Below are 23,809 nucleotides of genomic sequence, written 5' to 3'. Positions count from 1 at the left end.
CAGGAATGAATCTAAGGCCCGATTGTCAAGACAATGGAGTAAGATGTACAATTGTCACCAGAAATCGCCACAAGAACATATCCCATCCTTAAAATGATGAAATCTATTAGCATCCCTAACTACAAGCACCCGCCTAAAAACTTTGGAAATTAGTTTAGTGAAAGTATGGCAATCCATACAAACCCGCAGGTTTTTTGTAATTCGAATAGGGGTTCCCTCGGGAATGTTAAGTAGACCATATGCAATGGCTAACCTTTCACTATGTCCATAAAGCATTTGAACTTTCTCTTCTTCCTCTACATTCTGCAACACACATTTGGTTTGAACCACATAGCCTGCTTCCCTCTCTAATGTCTCAGTAATTTGAGCCAACTTTTGGTAAATTTCATTGGACTGAGGATGAGACTTATCCCTAGCCGTGAATGTATGAACTTTGTTTCCAGCTTCAATCCAACTACATCCTGGATTTTTTTTCAACCCAATTCCCTTCATTTTCATCCTTACTTCTTCTACGTGTTCCCATCTTCCTCTAGCAGCAAAGACATTCGACACAAGTACATAATTTCCTGGATTCTTGGAGCCCAACTCTAAGATCTTCTTTGCAGCAATTTCTTCAAATTTTTTGTTAGAATGAACACGACAAGCCCCAAGAAGAGCACACCATACTTCAGCAGTAGGTTGACTCTCCATGCTATTGACGAAATGATACGCCTCTTCCAATCGATTGGCACGTCCAAGAAGATCAACCATGCAAGCAAAATGTTCAGGCCAGGGCTCCAATTGATACTCATGTCTCATGATTTCAAATAATCCTTTACCCTCATCAATCAATCCCGAATGACTGCAGGCATATAGAAGAGCCAAAAACGTAATATGATCAGGAACAATCTGTTGGTCTTGCATCCTCTTGAATAAATCAATGGCTTCCATGCCGTGACCATGCATCCCATACGCATTGATCATTGTAGTCCATAAGATTAGATTTTTGTTTCTAACAGAGTTATATATGTTGTATGCATTCTTCAAAGTTCCACAGCGGGCATACATATCAACAAGAGAGCTCGCAACAGATCCCTCCAAGATGAATCCCTTCCTAGTAAGAAAACCATGAATTTCTTTCCCTTTCATTAAAGCAGATAAACTAGCGGCAGCAGGCAGTATACTTACAAGCGCTATGGAGTCAGGTTCAACATTTGTTTCTTTCATGAAGTGACAAAGTTCAAGAGCCTCATTTGCAAGCCCATTATGAACATAACAAGATATCATGCTTGTTAAAGACACAACATCTTTAGATTCAATCAAGTTGAATATCCGATATGCGTAGTCTATGTAACCACACTGGCCATATACATTGACAACTGCATTTTGCAAGACGAGATCAAATAAACCTCTCCTTATAGCGTAACCATGAACTTCTTTTACCAAAGGAACACATTTCAAAGCTCCACAAGCCGATAAAATACTTTCTACCATCATTGCATCCACTTCCAGCCCCAACATCTGCACCTTCCGGCACAGTTCTAAGGCCTCTGTGTGACAATTGTTCTGAGCATAGCCAGCAATAATTGTTGTCCAAGAAATGAAGTCTTTATTTGGCATCTTCTCAAAAGCACGTCCCATCAAGTTCACACAAGAACACTTAGCATACATATCTATCAGTGTGTTCCCAACCTGCAAATCATAATCAAATCCATTTTTAATAGCATAAGCATGGGCTTCCGTTCCTGACATTAAACTTCTTAACCGACCAGATGCTGCAAGAATATTCAACAACGAAACCTGGTCAGGTCTATGACCAATCCTCTGCATGTCATGGAACAACAGCAGAGCCTCCTTATACAGTCCATTTTGGACAAAACCAGACAGTAACGTATTCCATGAAACAATATCCTTGTCGTCCAAGTCACTAAAAATCCTTGCAGCCTCATCCATTTTACCACGCCTCACATACATAGCAAGCAAAGAATTCACCACATAAATATCAACACAATAATTCAACTTTAACACAGCAGCATGAATCTCCATACCGAGTTTCCCACAAAATGACTCCTCACAAGCCTGAAGAGCGGCCACAAAAGTATACGTATTCATGGCAACTCCCACCTTCTGCATTTCCCGAAACAATCCCAACGCTTCATCCGACATCCCTCTCGCTGAATACCCCGAAATAATACAATTCCACAACACAACATCCTCCTTATCTCCCACACCATCAAACAACTTCCTCGCTGCACCGAGTTCATTACAGCTCGCATACATCGCAACCAAAGAGTTAACCACAAACCCCACATCATCAAACCCACATTTCACAGCCAAGCCATGAACCTCCTCCCCACAACAGAGACTACCAACAGCAACGCACGCTTTCAGCACGCAAGGAAAAGTAAACGAATCTACCCTAACCCCGAAAACCCGCATTTCATTATACATATCAAGAGCCATCAAAGGCTCCCCATTTGCCGCAAATGCCCCAATCATAGCGTTCCAAGTGAAAACCGTTCTGTGAGACATTTTATCAAACACCTTCCGTGCATCCAAAACGGCGCCGCATTTGCCGTACATGTAAACAAGCTTGGTGCTCAGAAACGCGGAGTCCCATACGGCGCAGGACTTGATCAAGTGTGCATGGAGTTGCTGCCCTTCCGGTAGAGCCTTCTTCTTTGCGCAGAGCTCCAGGAGCGGCGAGTAGGCCGCGTCTAGAGAAAGGTCAGGTGCATGTTGTTGGGATAGGAGAGTGGTGAGTGATTTGAAAGCTTCGTTGAGGCTGCCTTGGTCGCAGACGTGCTTCAATGAAGGGAAGAGTTTGGTGGGGTTTTGAGGGAGTTTGAAGAAGTGGAGAGCTGGGTTTAGATGGGGTTTGTTCAACATGGGTCGGAGTTGGGTGGACGGACAAGTGGTGTAAATGTGTGGAGACGAAGTAGCCATTAGATTAGAGTGCTATACTGTAAGCCGTGCCATGGAGAGTAGCAAGCAACTCAGGGAACTCTGTAACCAACTTGAACCAGTTGCTTTGTAGATAACTTGAACCTAGGTTTTTTTTTTTTTTTTTAAACTTAAAAAAGGATTTTGATACAAGACAAAAAGAAAGGGCAGATGATAAACGACCAAGTTCTTTCATTTCCCAATCAACCAACAAAAAAACCAGCTTCCTTATAAACCTCGTATGAAAAAGAGGATTGTACGATTCACAAAAAGCGGGGCCATCAAGTGCCGCCCAATTGCACATTTCAAAAAGAATTATAGCCAAAAGGCACACGTTCAACCAATTTAATCGTCCCACATTTAAACGGGGGACGATCGTTCCCATTTACCAACCAATGGTCCCATTCCTGACAAGCTTTTCTGCTATACAACTTCATTACACACTGTTAGTCCTAGTCCATCTATATACATCAAAACAAAAGACCTGTAAAGACTTAATGTTCATCAGGTGAACATCCTCCTCCCATTCATGCAAAAGCACAGCATATCATACTGCCTTCTCGATCAGATGCTCAACCTTTTGGGGCAAACATCCTGTCATATTCTTGCGGGAGTTTCAACATTCAACGTAAGCTTATGAGAGTTTGTGTTTTAACTGTCAATCCTGTATAGTTTGGTCCTGCTTCTGTCCAGGCCAGCCCTGCAGTGGCACTTTACCTCTTTCCATGCGTTATGAAGTTGCTTCCATTCTTTTCCTTCATGAGGATGACTCATAAAACCCTTATGGTCTCACTTAGAATCGATAGCGCCCCGTGTGGTAAAGTCATGACACTAAAATGAGAACCTGTGATCATCACCCCTGAATAGTTTTCACGCTCTCATCTTGCAGTGTCCATGATAGCAAATGCCCGCCAGAATCACCACTTAGTAACTGCTTTAGGTCAACTGTAAGGTGCAGGGCAGTAACAGGATGCTTATGATACTTCAGTACCTTGTGGAGCACAAACCTGTACTCTGGAGCCTTATCACTGAGATTTAAACCACTCGTTCCACTGCTCGTTGACCTCTGTTGGGGACTCTCATGGTTGGAGTGGTGCACCATTTGCCACACCTTGACAGCACCACTCTGATGACCCGTTACAAACCAGTTCGTATCCAGCCAATCAGAAAATGAACTACTTGTCACGGAAAGAATTGAATCAGAAGGCAGTTGGGATGTGTTAACCATTGCAAGGCAGTCCCCATTAATGCTCCATACAGCAAGCAAGATTCCAGCTGCCGTAACAATATCCCCAGTCAAATCATTCACATAAATTGCGGATATCGGTGCTGGGAACTCAGGGAGCTGCCTAACGAAAACCAAGGAGCTGAGATCCCATATAACAACAGTGCAGTCATCTGATCCGCTCACAATTAGCATGTAAGGCTGGCTAACATGAAGGCATGTGATTCTGGATGTGTGGGCACAAAGTGCCTTCTCTAGCTGTAAGTGTCTCATGATACGGGGACCATACTTGCTGAATCTCCAAACAGAAACTAAGCCATCATCAGCCCCAGTTACCAGAATCTGACCATCATGGCTCACACCAGTGCATTGAATCTGGTTTCCTCCATGAAGATTCTCATGTGTGGAGACCAGTCGATCCTGATCATAACTCATAATTCTTAAGCTACGATCAGGAAAACCCCACGCAACATACTTGGTATATGTTCTTGGTTTTAGCAAACAATTTGTTCCTGCCACTAGGATTTTCTCATTCACAGTAACAATCTGAGTTATGGAAGAGGTAGTCTTGCGCACGTCATGTGGAACAAGATGGTTCGAGTACCTGAGTGGATGAGGAAGCCTTCGGTCAACCTGCCTTTTGACATGGGGTTTGAGAAATAATTGTTTGGGTGTCTGCCCAAAATGATTAATTTGTGCTAGAATTGAGGCCTTCATTGCAGGATCTGTAACCGAGTCTATGTCCACACTGCCCTCATATGTGTAGTGATAAAAGACATTCACAGCTTCCTCAGCCGCCTGTAAATTAAGGATGGATTAGCACCAAAAAAGGACAAAAAGGGAAATGAAACTAAGTGAAAGCTGTGGCCAAAAATTGTGGAGTTAATTTGAAAACCAGAGCTAAACATGTTCTACAAGGTGGCATTCCATATTATCTAACCTTAATTTACTAAATTGAACTTCAATACTCATTTGACAGCAAAAGCACACACAAGGATTTTATCATAGTTTAGGTGACGGCTCTCTTTATAGATATAAATTGTAAATTATCTTTTCCTTGCGAGATATCTTTCAGCTGGGCATTCTCTGGATGAGTTAAGATACTGGATTCAGAAAGATGAACCAAAGAGATGCCACATATTTTTAGAGAACTACCTAGTACTTTGGCAATATGCATGCCATTTATCTTCTTTTAATTTTATTGATTGAACTTTAATGAGGTCTTTCAAAAGATTAAGAATGAGTTGGAACATGCTGACTGCATACTGGTACTGACTGAGAAACTAAATCATGAAAGATCTTGATACCAACCTTCCCTCTTTGTTTGCATCCAAAGATGAGATCTATCCAATGATGCAAATTTTCTGAAACATAATCAGATTCCAGTGCCTCCCTATGCTTTCTGATGAACTCCCTAACACTGCCTTTAGCCCACTGAGGTAAACCAACATCACCAACCTGAAATAGAAAACAAAGACACAATTTCTAAACAACATGAAGTAGAAAATAAAGAGAAACTGTTATCAGTCTAAAGAATGTGATTGATCCTTGTATTCAAACAGTAATTGCATCACAATGGGACAGGGAGGACCACACACAGCAAGACCCCTTCTCCAGCCTTAATCAAGTACACAGCCTCCATCCCACCACTTACTATGTTGCATTTTCAAACTTATATATTCACACCCACAGTATGAAGAAACATTAAACACCCAGCTTGTACAAATATTCAGCATTACTATACCAGCATATTATTCGTCCCCAGAGGAAATTTTTTGATTTGGTAATAGACTGCGGAACAAGAAACAGAATCAGTTATCTAATAAGTTTCAAGAAGTCTGACCTTCTCTCCCGACTGTTTCTCTCCCAAATCAAGATTGAAACGATTTTCCAGGAACTCTGGCATGTAGAAAAATTCTGGAATCAACTCCTTCACATCTGATGTGTTGCCCTTACCAGCTGCACTTAACCAAGTATCTCTAACACTATTGAAAAGACGATCAGCATGATCAAATTGACCTCCCTGTAACTTTTGATTCTCTGCACTGAATGGTGGTAGGCGCAAAAGATAGAAGAGGACAATCCCAGCACTTGAGTAATGTGAACCATAATGAAATTTCGGTACCTCTGGATCATCCCAGCTCTCATATCTAAGTAGATGAACAGAGAATAGGAAATAATAAATCAGGATACAATACTAAGTATCAAGTAACCTCTCATATCTAAGTAGATGAACAGAGAATAGGAAATAATAAATCAGGATACAATACTAAGTAATAAGTAATATCCACAAGAAAAATATACAAATAAAGTGGAAACATGCGAGACCGTAATCAAGAAGAGTAAATATAGGAATGAAAAAGAACTTCAATACAATCAAAATGACTTTCAGAAGTGTAAATAATGAAGGTTGACCTTTTCACAAATTCTTCTTCACCCTCTGGTGTCTGGCAACCCATCGGTTTATCAAGTCTACGAAATGTTTTTGGATCCAATAAATCCAGATTTTCACTCTCATAATCTGACAAAACCCATGGAAACACTGGATATTGGGTAAGATCACTGTATCCACGTCCTGCCAAGGTGTTGAGATGCATGAGGTACTGAAAGTTGCTTATTTCTCCATTTTGCCACCTTTTTGAAAAGGATTTAGCCACCGTCTTAAATAGACGGCTACCCTCGTTGCCTTCTTGTTTTGATGATCCTGAAATGGTTGTGTCCAACCTAATGCAAAGATAAGAATTACACAGTCAAAAATTATGTGTTTCAAATTTCAGAAAATGAGGAAAAAGTATTGGGCCCACAACTCTAAAACCTCAAGTAAAACAATAACATAGGTAAAGTTGCCATTCATATCTTCCTTATCTCATGCTGTGGTGCAATGGCATCATATAATCCCCAATAGAGTCAGACAAAGACAAGCAGACACAAACACACACATGTAGCCAAGACTCCTAGAACATTTTATTAGCAATTGAATATAATTGTCCATAACTTACGACAGCAACAAAATTCTAGGTTGGTAGACTGAAAAAAGAGTGAATAGAAAAATAGAGGCAATTGGGACTTACATGCTATTCCTGGGAAGATTCATGGCCACTAAATTTTTAAAAACCTCTTCCCTCTCCTTTTTGTGGAACACCAGGAGATCATTACATCCATCCATGCTAAATATCTCGACAGCAACAGGACGCAGCTGGTAATCACGCTTCAACATTTCATGAACACTGTCAAGTTTCCACATGTGCCAAGGGTGAGGCATGTTGCCACCAGTACACACTTTCTCCTTTCCCCATGCACCGCCATTATAGGCCCATGCTCTTCCTCCAACCCAGGACTTAACAGTTGTGCCCCAAGATGAAGTTGACTTGGACTGGAAATCCAGACTGCCAGTAGCATCCTTCTTTACACCCAGAGCCTGATCAATAATAGAGAGGTCATCTTCGAATTCCTTTTCACAAATGCACCCGGATTCATCAATGAAAAAATTCTCAATCACATACAGAGAAAGCTCGCCAATCAAAAATATGCCATCATGTTTGTCAAGGCCTACAACTCGTTCACAGTTATATCGAAATCGTATCCTTTCAAAAGGTTCCAGATAAGGTCTGATTAGGTATTCTCCGTTGTCATGAAGTTCCTTATCTGGTTTATCATCTGTAACTTTGACATCACCGATTTTTGCTGAAGTAGATTGCCACGGAGATCCTAGGTCAGATCTTCCTTGTATACTCTCATCTATGGGAAGAGAGCCTGAACTAGACTTACCACCAAACTCAAGTGCGGAGTGTAGACTTGCATCATTTATACTACTAGTTCTGTCATCACTCCACTCATTCTTTACAGAAGCAACCTCTTTGACATTACCTGGTTCTTTGAAAAATGATTCTTCATACAGCTCTCCATCAAGACCATTCTGTTTGGCACTACCAGGAATATCAGTAAAGAGTGGAAAAGATGGTTCTGAATCATTATCAGAAGAGCCTGGATCGTTCTCATTTCTGGCTTTCACAAGCTCTGCTTCCGCTAATTCAAATTGTCCATCAAGAATGTTTTGGATGGTGTCAATTTTCAATTTGCAGCGATCAAGCTTTTTCCGCATCCTGTATGGACCTTCAATTGGACAAAGTTGCCAGTCCGGATCCTCTGGAACAGAGGATTTTCGCATTGGGAATATTCCGCGCTCATGAACAAGTTGTTGAAGATGGGTTTGCCACTCACTCTCAGCATGCAGAACCCATCCATACTTGTCTTGACGGACAACTCTCAGCTCAGTAGACATTGCATCCCGTACTAATTCCAGAGCATATCTTCGTTCATTCACCTGCTCCCAGTGCTTTGAATCTAACTTTGATGTATCCTTTAATTTTCTCCCCATTTCTCTCTTACGACGACCTTCCATAGCTTTAATTCTCACGCCAGGAAATTTCGCAGATCCAGTAATATACTGTACCCACATAATGCCAGCACACTGCTCTAGTACTTTATCCACTACCTGTTCGGAGTTTTGAAGCCACTCAAAGAAATCAGACAAACTTCCGGACAATAACTTGTCAAACCCACCATGTAGTACATCAAGGTGCTGTCCTTGGTTTGGTTTGGAGACGAGCAAATCTTCTAGAGCTGACCTACGATACACCAGGAGGTATTTGACAATATCAACTGCCATGTTCAGTACACTCTGCCGCTGGTCTTGAAGAAGAGATATCAAATTTACACAGAGACAACAATTTATGTCAGTATCCATATTGCTGGGACAAAACAAAATTCGCCTGTGAGCGACTATTAACTGCAGGACTGTGCATATATCAATTCCTAAATTATCATCCAAAGAGTTTGAGGATACTCTCTTCTTGTGTTCAACTAGCAAACTTAAGCTTGAAAGCAGATTGTCTTCTCCTATTGAAGTCAAGAATGTTGGCAGAAAGCAATACAATATCATACGATTTGTATTTTTAAGAATTGAATATATGTATGCATCAAGTTGCCTACTCCCTCTTCCAATAGATAAGAGACCCTTTCCACTAGGAGTAGCTTCTTCAATTCGGCCATCTTTATTTGCCAATTGTAACATAGACAATAAGAACTCGAGGGTCCTCAGTACAGCAGCTGGTTGAGGAAAAGCACCCATATATGCACGGTCCACTATCATCCAGCATAATGAATCCAAATTTGAGGACCAACGACCTTTATCCAGCTTTTTCTCATCTTCTTCGTCATCACGCAAGAGACGTCTTTCCAGAAAGTTCATCAGTCTGCTCAGGCACAAACCCTGGAATACCAACACGGAATCTGCATCAACGTATAAGGGAACACTTTCCAAGATCCCCTCTATAATCTGTGATGCTTTTACTTGCTCAGTCACAAACTCAGAAAGAACTTCTGCAATAAAATCTAAAACAGCAGTTGCTCCAGCAGAACAAGGACCACCTCCATAACCACAATCATCCATTTCAAGAAGCAGCTTTGGACTTACTGCAAAAAAGGTATTTGCAGTAGAAGTCCCCAGAGAAGTCATCTTCACCTCTGAAGATTGATCAAATTCAATACTAGTTACAGAATGATCCACGGAAGGACTGGCAGCCAAGGGAGATCTTAATTCATTATGGCCCGTACTTCCTAGCCACGATGTCAATGCAAGAACTGGTGAAGGACTGATTGGAACTCTAGAGATGGACTTTTCAGATAAATTTGGAGAATCAAGCATGGTAAAAGAAGCAGAACTCTGCGAATCTGGTGGTTTGATGGGATCCGGCACAACTTTCTTCTTACGGAAGCTAGATTCATCCATGCTGGAAGTAGCAGACATCTGGTCAGCAATGTCACCATCTAAGCTCTGCAGAGCTTGTGCATCCTCTTGCACAGATTTGTTCAACTCCTCCCGAGATGTACAAACTTTGATATCTGCTTTCTCCTCCATCGCAGAATTCGGGGGGACACCTGTATCTTCAGAACTTGTACTTACTTGAGCAGGAGGGAAGCTTCCAGCACTAATGGACGTTTTGGCTGACTGATCCTGTTCGTGAGGTAAGCTAGAGAATGTGTTCTGGGAACTACATGTATCATCAAAATCATTTGAGCTTTTCTCTTCTGTCTTTGAAGAGAGTTCCTTCGCCATCTTCACAGCATGGGCTGCTCTGCAAGACACCAGATAATCAGTTTATCAGTTGAATGATATGAAAAGATCATAAAAGTCAATAACAAAAAGTAACATCTTTAGTTTAAAAGTGGAGATCAGAATCACATGAAATTGGGATATAATAAGTTATCCTATATAACAATAGAGTAATATTTTGTCTCGTGACAAACCTGACACAAGAAAAATATAGGTCACCACAGCTTTCAAGAAACTCTGCTCGTTTACAAATAGCAGCGAAAGGGGGGCACATTTTTGCCAAATCAACCATAAACCTCAAGACTGAAGTAGCAGCTGCTGGTGCTGATGCCTCTCCACCCATTAATCGTGCTGCATATGTCTTATGCATCAATGCTTCACCTTGAAGCTCTCCAGTCATGTCTGCATTTCCATTCACAAGTTCTGCCACAATGCCAGCAACCAGGGAGAGATTACCAGTTTGGTGAGCCAGCATTGACTGAAGGCTCAACCTATCAAAAGTAGATTTTGCCATAGTAATCACAGACTCCAACAACTCTATAAGTTTCAGTTCCACAGAACTTCCATCATTCGGCATAAGGGCGTGAAAATCTAGCATCCGAACTTCTGGCAATCTAGGATAGACAGGCTTGCCAAAAATCAGACAAAACAAGATATAATATATGTCTGGGGAATCATAGAAACTAGGAAGCACCCGGGACAAGCCTTGAAAACCTCCACTAGAGCGAAATTTTAGGGCAAATGTAGGAGAGGAAGTAAGACAAACACCAAGAAGAGTCATGATCCATCTCATGCTTGTAGGGTGGACAGCTTCATCTAGAAAATATGTTATCAATTTGGACGAAACAATCTTGTGCCACTGTTCAAGCAATTCTTCTGATTTAATGGTTACTTGCAGATCAATGAGCATCTCCAGCAGCATATTTCGAACGATTACATGCTTCCCCATGGCCTCACGCATTATTGGATTTCGAGGTGTCAGTTCAGGTGGATCAAATGTCATGATGACAAACCTAACCACATGTTCCAGTTCAGAAGACAGAAAACCATCTTCTAGAATAACCCCAAGCAATACAACCAATTTCTCCAAAACAGGAACTTCAACATCACCACGTTGCAGAGTAACGAGTAAATGTTGAACAAGGTCTATACGGCGCAAAATAGTGAGGTTATGGTTCCTGTACCAGTGCATTGACACTAAATGTTCCAGAAAACCAAGGAGTGCAATTTGAATCGAAACTGAAGCCACTACCCACAATGTCCAATCCAACAGGACATGCTCCACCATATCTGCATTGGACAATACAATGCAATTTGAGGTCTCATTTGGAATATCAACATTTTCTAGCTCTGAAATATGACTAAATGAATCTTTCTGCGCCGAAAAGTCATCCAAGTCTCCTTGAGATCCAACTGATGAAAACTCCTCACGGAACCTTGACAGATTAATTTCCTCAAAACTGGTTTCCTGCACAGTTGAGGCTGGTGACAAATTAGTCCGAGTATACTTCAACTTCCTTGGTTCAGAAAATGAAGCTTCACAGGCAGCAATCTGGAAAAATATCTCAAGAGATTGCATATCAAATAGTGACATTCGTGGACGCAAAAAGAGAGAGAGCAGATGATATCCCCGGCATTTCTGCATGTCTCTCACATTCTGAGGATTCTGATGAAGAGCACAAGCCAATAAAGTGAGGGCCATGTGAAGCATGTCCCTAGTCTCAGCAGCCTCAACCAAGGAAAGGACAACAGTAATTCCACCAACTGGACAGATAGTATCGCCAACTACACATTGCCTACATAGATAGATATTCCCATGAAGCCGTCCAAAACGTGGGATACCTACAGAAAACTAGAAATAAGAATAAAGGATAAAAATAGAAAGCAATAAAAACAATAAAGAAATAGAATTAATCCAATTGCTCCAACTTTGTTATTATAAAGTAGCCACCTTTAGATATCATATGTGAAAGGTTTTGACTTAAACATACCTCCAATAGGAGAAGCTGCAGCAGACATTGGATCAACAAGATTGAGCATGTGTAAAGCCCCAGATGCTCTATTAGCTTCTGTACAGGTGCCATCAAACGCAAATATAAGCTTCCTTCCAGCAAGCTGTAAGGAGAGATTCGCTAGTCTCTCCATATCCCAAACAATTCCACTACCATCTGCTTTTGTATCTCCTTTCTTGTTTGCAGTATCAAGCTTCTGTGAATTAGAAACCATGGTCGAGTCAGCATCTAGTGAATCTAAGATAGCCATGCTACCACCACCACATGCCTGGTTAGGGACAAAACGAAGGAGATCTGTGTCTTGGAAGATCCCCCTATATCCTCTACCAAGAATGTACATGAAACAAATACAACCTGAGGTGAGCACCTCTTCAAAAAGATAGCACGAGCGGACCTTCCAGGTCAGCTCACTAACTTTTGCACAGGTAACAGGGGTCCCTACTGTTACCTGCAAAGGTATTCCAAACGGTGATGGAGAATATCCTAGTTTCCCTGTGTGTCTCAGTTTTCCATCAAGATACACATAAGCAACACTAGCTTGGAATAGTCCAGCAAGAGCATTTGGTTTGTTATGTACAACTGCAAGGTGATGCCACCTGCCCTCCTCAAATTCCAAGCCTGAAAATGATAGGGAGTTCGAGTTGCTGGTTGCAAGGGTCAAAACACCATCCTCCTGAAGATAAAGTTCTGCATAGGATGTAGTTTCATTATTCGCTGCACCCACAGAAAACATTCGTAGAATATGCCGCTCGTGATTTTGCCCACCAGGCCGCCTTTTCGAAGTACCAGCTTTGGAAGACTCTGTTTCCTTAACTTGTGACTTGAAAAGATTTTGAAACTGAAACCAACAAACAAATGAATAACCAGCAGCTGGAGGCCAAGATCTTTCTCCCAGGGAGACTTGAATAGACGCATGCCCAGTTTTACTCATGTCCATTTCTACAAACGGTGTAAGTGAAACACTGTCTGAGGCCATATCCTCCATAAGTATTAACCTTTCCATCATTCCAACAAGTATGCTACCAGATTTCTTTTGCCTCATTTGCAACACATATCTAATGAGCATTCGGAGTTCTAATGTAGATAGCCTGTCACCAACACAATAACAAACCTTGTTATTTAAATACAATAACTACAATTCTTAATTTCTGTAGACAACTATATTTCCCAAATCCAAAACTAATTACATAGGAAAAAAGAGTATGAAAATAAATTGAAGTCAAACTGCAATGCTGACTGGACAGAGCAAATAAAATAATTCTGAGAATTGTACAAAGTTCTACCTGTATGCCCCGAGAACTTCTACAATCTCCAAAGCATATTTAAGTAATGGAGACGAACCCGAAAGGAATGGGCGGATGGTTTCCAGCAGAAGTTCTACGCAACCTAAATATATGACAGAAAGTAGAAAGTGAGAACTGAGAACAGTATTCATTAATTTAGAAACTAAATATTGAGTTATTTGCTTCGCACCTACAGAGGTGAGGTTTTCCTGATTGAAGGGGCCAGCACGAGCTAGACTTTCAATAAGTTTCAGCACTTCAAGCTGCAGCTTCGGGGTAAAGAGCAGTAATGAACGAATAAGAACTCTAACAGCACCTGCATTGTACACCCGTTCCTTATCGGGATGAAATGAACCTGATGTGGTCGTTAGTGAAAAACTTGAAGTCCCGCTATCAGGCATATCAGATGATGCAAAACTTTCCGATGACAAGAACGGTGGAAGCACAATTTCAAGAGCTAGTTCGAACAGTAACTGTATGACTTGTTTTTCACAGTCCACACAAAGTAAGCCAGACTCAGATAGGAGCTCGTAAAAAGTCTGGGATGTTATAATTGTGTGCAATTTTATCCGGTTAACTGCATTATCACACACTCCAGCAGTCACAACACGCAACAGGTATGTAAACACCTTAATGTAGACTTCCAAAGAAGATTGATCCGCATTCCCTCCATCGCCTTGGAAACTATGCAGTGTGGTAAGCAGAAGAGAAAAGCCAGTAGCTTCACCAAAAACCCTCTGAGCAGAGTTATTAACTCCCAAAATGCGCCACAAAGCTCCCATAGTGTCACATTTTGCATCATTTTCAAGCCTGTATTGAGATCCTGAAACACTCGTAACCATTCCACTTTTTAGGATTTCAACAATTGCACCTAACTCTTCAGGATGTGCCTAGTAAAAATGAGAATCAAAGGTTATTTGGATACAAACAGACATAATTAGGTAAAGTTTAACTCATGTACTACAGTTTCGGTACAACAGATATTAAAACATTCAGATGTGCAAAGTTTTGTTATTTCAGGATTTGGTTTGCTAGTTAACTAACATATATCAGGGAAATAAATGTATGCAATGTACCGGAGTAACAAGGGAAAATATCAATTAACAAACCTGGCTACCATCTTCAATGATCAAACATGACAAGACCCTTAGGACCCCCGAACGATGTATATCAGACACAAGAAATGGGAGAACAGCAGTTACACCATCAGCCAAACGAAAAGATGACTGATTTGTTTCTGTTTTCTTTAGTAAAGAGACCATGCAATCCCATGCAACAGAAATTGTACCATCAATTTCGAATATAGGAAGCTTTCCTGAACCAGATTCCATTAGCCTGGGTGATGTAATAATAACATCCTTATTGTCCAAGTGTGTTTTGAAGCTGCTTGATCCTGATTTTTTATCCAGCAGATTAGTATTACTATGGTCTGCACCCAAAAGGAACTTGTGCTGCTTGAGGTCATCCAACAAAACCTCCAATACACCAACTTCTCGAAGCACTTTCTTGTACTGCTGGTCAAATGATAGAAGTTTAACAAAGAAAGAAAGTATAGTGTGCTTCAAATCTGATGCTATTGGTTGCTGCAACAAGCAGCAAAGTGAAAGTAATTCTTGTTCAGGAATGCAATTCACAACAGTGACAGCATACTCGAGAATTTTTAGAATTATCTCACGCAAGGAAGGAGGAAAACCGGCCATATTTAGGATTAAAAGTGGAACAGTCCGTAACTGTTGGCACAACTTGTAGTTTTCAAGATGACTTGAGAATATTTTAAACATCCGATTAAGAACTTCTGCTTGCAACTCCCTACTGTCCGATTTGAGAAAAATATCCTGCAACATCTGAACTGCTTCGAGGTCTTTAACTTTATTATTGTCCTTTTCCCACACTTCATCAGCCAAGCGGTCTGAAGATGCTGTGCGACTCCTGTTATGACCACTGGACCTCATATGAGAAGATTTGGCACCTTTGACTCCAGAAGTTCCAGCAGACTCAGTTGGGCCAGTTTGAGCGAGATTGACAAGAACATCAAGCAACCTAGAGACTGTAGGAGAAAGTTGTTGAGTTAAAGACTCCTTTTCTCCCATGAGATCCTGCATGTCTGCAACATTAGATACATCCGGACCATCTGAAGATCTAAGATAAACAGAATGGAACCCCTGATTCTTTGTCATGGATGAAATTGCTAATGCAAACTGAACGAGGAACTGATACCCATGGGCATTATGAATATCCTCCCTGAGCCTAACACTGCCAGCCTCTACAGACAGATATTACATCAAATTAGAGCCAACAACTAAATAAATTGCAGAAAATCATAATAATATTATAACAGACGTACAGCATAAGGGAAAAAAAATTAGCTTGATGCCAAATATTAACAAATATTCGTCCATCTCATCAAGTTAATATAATTCAACTAAAAAAGGAAGAATAATGAGGCAATTACCAGGCCTATACGACAATTCTACACATTCAAGCAACAAATCTACAATTCCCATAGTGTATGCAGAATCACCACAATCAGGATTGAAATCCTTAACTGCCATCAAAAGAACTTTTATCTGCATATGGGAGCAGAATATCAGAATCTAAGAAAATAAAGAGAAGGAAAACAAGAAAACCATGAATGTAAGCTATGAAAATGATGAAACAGAAGTCATCATCTAGTCAACATCAACCTTATAAAACTATACATTCATCCCAAAATGATCTAGAGGCATAGAACGCATACATGGAAAGCATTTAGTGAATTTAACAACGCACAAAAACAAAGAGCGCATATCTAATCTAACCATACCAGATGATGTTTGCGAATATATCGTGCAGTGCTCCCATTGTCATTGACCAAAAGAAGACCAAGAATCTGGAAAAATAACCAGACGTTAACACAAGAAACATACAATCAGCATGTTTAAGAGCTGATTAATATGGCTAATATTGCTATACAGCTATGTCACTGCAATAATGGAACACAATATCTTCTATCATCTACCTGCATAGCATGTCTATGAAGTTGTATGATGTGTAGCAGAACTAGTCCCTCTTTATATCGAGAAAAGACGGTCAACGACCCATGTGCAACCATTTGAAAGAGCAACTGAAGCGAATCATCCTCAATCAAACTCTGTGCTGCCAGAGGATGGTTTGCCAATGCTTTCATAACATGCACAACACTTCCCTCTACCTGCATAATTATAAGTTAGAAAGGTGGTAACAAGATACAGTCAAAATGCACCACAGATTGTTTGGTTGTTTTATTTATGCTAATTATTAAAACACTATTATGCTTGTTATGGTCCAACTATGTGAAATTTTACTCTTTATACCTATTCAAGCATTTTCTTGCTTTAAAATGTAAAAGTCTCTAGCAATCAGAGATACCAGCAATCAAGCCTATTTAATTTAATTTTTTTTTCCCAACAACGACTGACAGGTGTGTCCATGCATATACATGCATAGATTCATAATTCATAAGCATGCATGGTGTTGAGTACCATTAAGCAAAAGCTACCTCAAGCCGACGGACTTGACCAGCTTCACCATTGTAATCTTTCTCAGAAAGAAATGGTTCTTCATGACCAGCAGCTTTTTGGTGTTGAATGGCTTCATCAGGATCCAGAAGGGCATTGAGAATGTGAATGAGACAGCATAATATCCCCGAATCAAGGAGAGATTGCTTATCAATAGGCTGCATACAGCAGTAATAAAGAGAAGAACAAAAGATGAATGAATTACATAGCTTTCACAGAGTCGATGCATATAAGTTGCGGACATAGTCCCAACTCTCAATGTAGGTTACAAAAATAATAACAATAATAATAATTAAAAATTCAATCGACATTCACAACCAAAGAGGAATGGGAATATAGAGAAATCAATAAAATAAAAAATTTACCCCTGAAACAAGGACTTCTATGGCTGTCAACATATTTGAACCAGGACTGATGCCATCCTGCAAACAATAAGCAAGGATATGATTTTAAATAGCCAAAGATGAGAAATATAATAATAAGAATCAAGCTGACATTTCTAAAAGCCTAACCTTTGTGATTTCCGAAAAAAACTTCAATACTTTTGCTACATCCAAACATCTTGTTTTGCTGCTGATTTTTAACTTCTCAATATCTGTTACAAATGCTCTTCCCACCACAAACGAGAATATATGTGTTTCAACTAACCTGTGATTCATCAAAATTTGCAGCATCAGTCTAAAAGTTCATGATTTGCTTTCTTATTTCCACAAGACTAGGTAGATGCATTACAACTAAATTACAGTTGTACATTGGAAAAGTTGCCTTGTTGACCAAAATAAGCAAAAGTACTTTTTCGCATTTGTCTAAGGTTAAAACACTTTTGAGTTAATACAAAAACATATATATCTACGAAATGAAAGTCTAAATCAAATAAAGTAAACAAAGTTGATGGATGATGAACTGTTAGGTATGGAGGATTAACCATTTGTCCATTCCCAACTTCTGCAACATAGTTGTGCTTGCTGCAACTAATCCATTTGGATTTTCAGAGGTACCAGGAAACAAATAAAGTACACACGCGAAGAATAACATGTGCAACTGACCAGTAATCAAGAATTTGTTCTCTCACCAAAAAAAAAGAATTTGTTCATTAAAAAGCAAAAGCTTGGTACATAATTTCCATCTCTATTACACAGGAAAATTAACCCATAGCCAAGGTAATTTTACTGCAACAATTATTATATTACATCATTCTTTTTGTTTTCTCTTATAAATAAAAAGGTCCTAATATTCAGCAGATAAGATAGGGAGGAGAGTATTCATACAGAGTAACTAACTGAGCTACGTTTGCATGCTGCTTCACTAATCTACAGAAAACATCTACAGTCAAATTTAAGGCCGCTTCTTTCTCCTGCATGTACCCAAAAAGAAAACAATAAAAACATTAGATGTTGAGAATAGTAGATGACAAAAGATTTGAGAATATAAATAGCTTCATGCAAATATATAAGAGAAATCAGTAACCCAAGAATAAAAAATTCTATCCCAAGTTAGGATTTGATTAGTAATTTAAGTATATTAGGATGATTATTATGATATTATGTACTAATATATATCACAATTCTCTGGGGACAGGGCTTGACTAAGATGTGTTGGATCTGCACCAAGACTCGATTTTATTTTCCTACTTTCTCCCTGCTGTTACCGCATCATGGTGAGACAGAAGAACAGATATATATATATATATATAGTAAAAACAAACCTTTTCAGAGCTGGAAGACCGGAACTCTTCCCAAAATCTCTTGAAGTCCAATTCCAGTTCATGTTTGTCTCTGATTTCACAGACATTTATGTTAATAATCCTCCAGAAGAGAACGCCACTGAAATATAAGCTACAAACACCTGATACCTTGACACATACTCTTTGTTTGAGATTTAAAAATGTATGTTTACAAGTCACAATTAAAAACCACCTGGAAAAAATATAAATAAATAAATAAATCCTATTATTTCTGGGAGAAGAAGCTGGGGAAGGATTGTATTAACTTCCCCTTCTTTTGGCTCTTATGCTCTCCACTCTCCAGCCATGTTTCAAGTGGCAGGCAAAAACTGAAACCTGTATTGTTTCGATAGAGAAACTCTATACAGGCACATATGCAACGCAAGTATATGTACACACCTGCCTAACTATCCTCATCTTCAACAAATAGCACGCTAGCCACCAGCTTTATTCTACAAGGCTTTTATCACATCACCAAACATAATCTATTACCCTTTCCTTTATACTCCGGTAGAATCAGAAAGTTTCTGAGGATCATCAACATTAGCTGATCACGTATCTAAAACATAACGGAAACCTATGGAGGCAGAGGGAATCCATTTCCATAGCGGCATCAATGAGATGTCAACGACTTCAATTCGGCAACAGCTAAGTCAATGCAACCAGAATCCTAAACTCTAAAAAACCGAAACGAAAACTTCCTACAGAACTAACTCACCCTAACACCTACTAACTCAGCGACTACGCCATCAGATAGAGAAAGTCACACAATCCAGAACTGGATCAAGCACCAAACTCCGATTTCGCAAGTGACGAAAAGCCTCATCCTAGTCAATTATGAACTGAAACCACACCGCCTAAACCCCAGTAAACCCCAAGACTAATCCTAAACAAGAAAACACACCACAAAACGCCAATGCCGTACTGAAAACGCGCCAATCGCCCTAATCGAAAGTCAAAGACGAACAAGAACAGATTAAAATAGAGTAAGAGAGCAGCAACACAGACCTTGAAGGAGAATACGAGCCGTGAAGAGCTGAGAGAGCATTGGTGGAGGAAGAAAGAGCATCCGAAGAAGCTGCAGCAGCAGAAGGAGAAGGAGAAGAAGAAGAAGCTGAAGCAGAGGGAGGTGAATTAGTGAGCCCAACCTTCTCTCTCAAGTCCTTAAGCAATGTTCCCCATTTCATCGTTCTCCCACCGCCTTTGGATCCCTGAAACATACGCCTCTCTCATCCGCCGCACCAGATCCAAAAGCCCTAGCCTGCGAGGATCTGATCCAGCCAAAAATGAAACCCCCCAATCCAAAATTCCACAATTGAAGGATCCGGCAAAACGACGCCGCTTCGTGCTCCGAGCTCGATCGTCGTCTCTCTCTCTCCGCGCCGATGGGATTTTTCGTTTTTAATTTTCGTTTGCGGAATTTAATTTTTTTCTCTTTTTTTCCGCCTGGAAAGAAGGAAAAAGCTTGAAACGAGAAACGCGGAGGTTTAAGGACTTAGGGCTGAGAGAGAGAAACAAAAGGCATAATATAATATTTCTCTGATTATGGTAATTAACCAAAGATTATGATGATGATTATGAATGAAGAAGAAGAAAGGAAAATTAAACTCGCTCTCTGTGTGTGTCTGTGAGTCTCTCTGTGTTCTGTTTCGGACGTCCTCTCTCTCCGCGCCTTTGTTCGTTTCTCTTCTGTGGAAGATTCAAAGAAAATTAAAAAATTAAAATTAAAATGTGGATATCATTTTCCTTTCTTTTATTATATTTCTCGCCCTTTTCCACGACCACGTCAGCGTGGGATCCATGACTGGCAGCCTGACACGTGGCGTCTCGAGATTGACGAGCAAACGACGTGAGAGCCTCTCTATCTAGAATCAAAGAATTGGAGCGTCGCCATTAGTTGCTAATTTTTTATTAGATGAGAGAAAAATGAAAAATTGCTGTTATTTTATGTCTGTTGTTGGGAGTATTTAATTCTTTGATGTAAACTTTGCTTGTTTGCCTTAATGGCAAAGGGATAGCACGTAATCTGTACCCAAAAGCACTTTCATTTTCTCTAATTGTAGGACATTTTGTTGTTTTCTTCTTTTTAAATTCATTTGTTTATTATTTTGATATTGCTTAAATTCGAATTCTCCCTCCATCAAGATTACTAAGTTTGTGTGAACCCTAAACTTGAGTTTTGAGGACTAGTGATGGTGAAAATTATATCCTTGCATTGCGAACTCGCAACAATGGCCTTCCTAACGGGTACTTAGCAATAGCAATATTAATAGTCATAGTTCTTATGTGTGATGTGTATGTGTCTTGACTAGCTTATTATTAATGGTTTGTTAAGTTTTTCATATGTAAAGCGTAATATTTTGCATGTGGTACGTGGAGCGTATTGTTGTCGTTGTTATCTTTTGGTTAAGATGGTTGATAACATACTTGTCAGCTTCGTATGTTACTTATTAATCAGGGAATGAGACATATGAGGTATGTTAGTTTGGCTATCGTCTCACCTAGTGACAATTATACTCACCAAGTGACAAGTATACGGTACCCTAGCTCCTCTTTGGAATAATTTTGTATCCCCTCCCTCCAAATGTGTATACTTTCAGCTAATTTATACCTAGTTATTTTGTAGATGATATTTGAAAAAAATTGTTAGATACTTAGTGAATATGTATTTATAAGTTGTCCTACCAAAATTTAGCAGGAAGCTTTGTTATCTAGGGTTGCATACCATCAAAAATTTATTAAATAATTCAATCAGTCATGTCGTTAAATTATTTGTTTGACAAATGCGTCATTACATAACATAACCGAATGTTGAATATTATCAAAACTTTAAAGTATCACGACATAAGACAATGCTAGAGAGTAGAAATCAAGTTAACAATTCGGGTGCATATGAACTATACTATAGCGTGAAACTATCATGTAACATGTTCACTAGTTATTCATCAACCGACGGATTAGTATATGATAGCTAGTTACTCAACATTGGATAAAGTTCTAAGTTCGATCAAAAGTGCTGAATATAGCAAATACATAGAACAAATTTCATGCACATATTGTCGAGAGAAATTATAACACCTCGTGATTTGGTAGGAAAGTAGCTGAGATCCGACATGCTTCATGCTAACATAAGAAGGGGGAGTGGAACGTGACCATTCTAAGATCTAGCGTGCAGGGAATTAAATTTAATCTTGAAAAGCCTCTAGAGAAGGATGCCCTCGCTGTGAAGTAAAAACATGACTAGGGAGGAAACTTGAAGACAACAAAATTATTTTGTACGAGTGGTAATATTTTAGGTGAACTAGATTATGACACACGAACTAATCTTAGGTAAATGCATTTAAGAGGAAGAAAAGGGTCCTTTCCATGGTAACTAAATTTAGCAATTTGGTCTAAAAAGAACATGCTTACTCGAAAAAGATACATACGAGTAAATGGTAGTAAATATAGACACGTTAGCTCAATACAAGTACGCAGTATGTTGTTACTTGTCTTACACATCATATCATTTGATCGTTTTACCTTGCAGTGACAAATATTGAAACATGTTGTATAAACTCTTAATAACTTTTATTTTCTTCGTACATTACAAGAACTACGACATATTATCCATTATACGGTTTATACTGAGAAGGCGAGAAGCAATATGTTATCCTTTTTTTCTTGGCTATGCATGATCCCTCATAGCTAAGCTATTGATTTAGCAAAAGGGGGAATTCCATAAACAAAGATCAAATAAAAATTAAAAACAAGCATCCAACTCGAGACTCTGTACATTATATTTTGTTTTTGGTAGCTCGTCAATTAACTACCCCGAAACACAATGAAGTCTATCCATATACATGTCATTTTATAATGCACCTAATACCACAATAGACATATAGTTTTATTGCTAAAATTCGATTAAGGTCTATTTACAACAGCCCTCATTGACCATTCTCTCTCCATAGGAACGCATGTATGAACGTATGAGTAATCAAACACAGTATTTGAGTTAGGTGAGAATGGGTCTTCCTTTGAAACCTGAAAGCAAAGATGGTTGCTAGTGGAAGAGAATCTGAAAGTTTCCAACTTCATTTCACCGCCCAATTTGTCATTAACAAATTCAATGGCTTTTAAAATGCGCCGTGCGAGGCTGCGAGCTCACGTCTCCGTCATTACTCATTATAAAAAATAAAAAAGGGTCACGTATGAGTAATTCTTTGGTTGTAGTCTCTTCCCGCCAATCTCGTGATCAACTATTTCATTAAATAAGTATAATCAATGTCCACTTTTGGTTTAATTACATAAATGTTCTTAAATTATTACATTACCAGGCACTCTTCATTTGAGAGTATCCATTCGTTATTTCCCTTTTTAGTAACTTAAATATTATCTTTACTAATACTGTTTTGTATTTTTATATATTTAATTTATTAAAACATGAAAAAAAAGTGTATATCGTAAATAGGGATGCAAATTTCAGCCTCTATATTATTCTATGCTAGTATTAATAGAAAATGAAATTTTATTTTACCCTAATAGCCCTCAAGTATTATAAAGAGGGGCATCTTGCTTGCCTAAGGATTACGGAAAAATCTGAAATATTGGATAGTATGATGGGTTACCCCTGACCGCGTGAATGCCCCCACCTTGGATTTGGACCAAAAAAATATCTCCTGTTTTAGGCATGAGCATGATTTTTGAATTTTCCTTTTTCCGTTCAACAGAAAAAGAAGAACAACTTTGATGGCTTTGAAGCCCTTTTTTGAACACTTCAAATTTGAATCCTATCTTTTCTCCCACGACTATATTATAGTTTCTATTTTTTTTTATCACAAAAATCTGCAATTTCACACATCTTTCAACTGCTACATCTTTCAATTGCTAGGTTCTATCCATCTTTCATATAATTAAGCTTTACTTGGTTAAGATTATGGTACAACTTGAAAGTATCAAATCCTTATTATTATTTTTTTTAGAGCAATAGTATCAAATCCTTATTTTATAACTC

General features: G+C 39.2%; 2 protein-coding genes across 2 annotated transcripts; both read right to left on the bottom strand.

Annotated features, from left to right (window-relative positions):
- Positions 1–54: 54 nt before the first annotated feature.
- Positions 55–2,685, bottom strand: LOC101309209 (pentatricopeptide repeat-containing protein At3g63370-like). Its single transcript, XM_004290590.1, has one exon. It carries the CDS (start codon positions 2,560–2,562, stop codon positions 55–57), a length of 2,508 nt encoding a protein of 835 aa, XP_004290638.1. The 5' UTR covers positions 2,563–2,685.
- A 435-nt stretch (positions 2,686–3,120) lies between these two features.
- LOC101308630 (WD repeat and FYVE domain-containing protein 3-like) lies at positions 3,121–20,270 on the bottom strand. The gene is made up of 19 exons (XM_004290588.1): positions 19,825–20,270; positions 18,799–18,868; positions 18,362–18,447; positions 17,606–17,741; positions 17,459–17,515; positions 17,075–17,251; positions 16,556–16,747; positions 16,361–16,426; positions 16,010–16,124; positions 14,667–15,820; positions 13,748–14,447; positions 13,558–13,660; positions 12,254–13,362; positions 10,457–12,104; positions 7,219–10,284; positions 6,563–6,871; positions 5,991–6,297; positions 5,459–5,605; positions 3,121–4,945 (listed from the first exon to the last, which is right to left on the bottom strand). Exons 1-19 carry the CDS (start codon positions 20,034–20,036, stop codon positions 3,776–3,778), a joined length of 10,824 nt encoding a protein of 3,607 aa, XP_004290636.1. The 5' UTR covers positions 20,037–20,270; the 3' UTR covers positions 3,121–3,775.
- Positions 20,271–23,809: the final 3,539 nt, after the last annotated feature.

This window comes from Fragaria vesca, linkage group LG2 (assembly GCF_000184155.1).
Source record: "Fragaria vesca subsp. vesca linkage group LG2, FraVesHawaii_1.0, whole genome shotgun sequence".
NCBI classification, from domain to species: domain Eukaryota; kingdom Viridiplantae; phylum Streptophyta; class Magnoliopsida; order Rosales; family Rosaceae; genus Fragaria; species Fragaria vesca.
Note: the sequence above shows the minus strand (reverse complement) of the source record. Positions and strands in the feature narration are given on the sequence as shown.

Bases quoted from the DNA above. Each gene is read 5' to 3' on its own strand.
- LOC101309209 (XM_004290590.1), bottom strand. From the start codon at position 2,562: ATGTACGGCAAATGCGGCGCCGTTTTGGATGCACGGAAGGTGTTTGAT.
- LOC101308630 (XM_004290588.1), bottom strand. From the start codon at position 20,036: ATGTTTCAGGGATCCAAAGGCGGTGGGAGAACGATGAAATGGGGAACA. The intron at 18,869-19,824 runs GTCTGTGTTGCT...CTGTGAAATCAG, and splicing joins GGCTCGTATTCTCCTTCAAG to AGACAAACATGAACTGGAAT. The intron at 4,946-5,458 runs GTTGGTATCAAG...CTTAATTTACAG, and splicing joins GATGCAAACAAAGAGGGAAG to GCGGCTGAGGAAGCTGTGAA.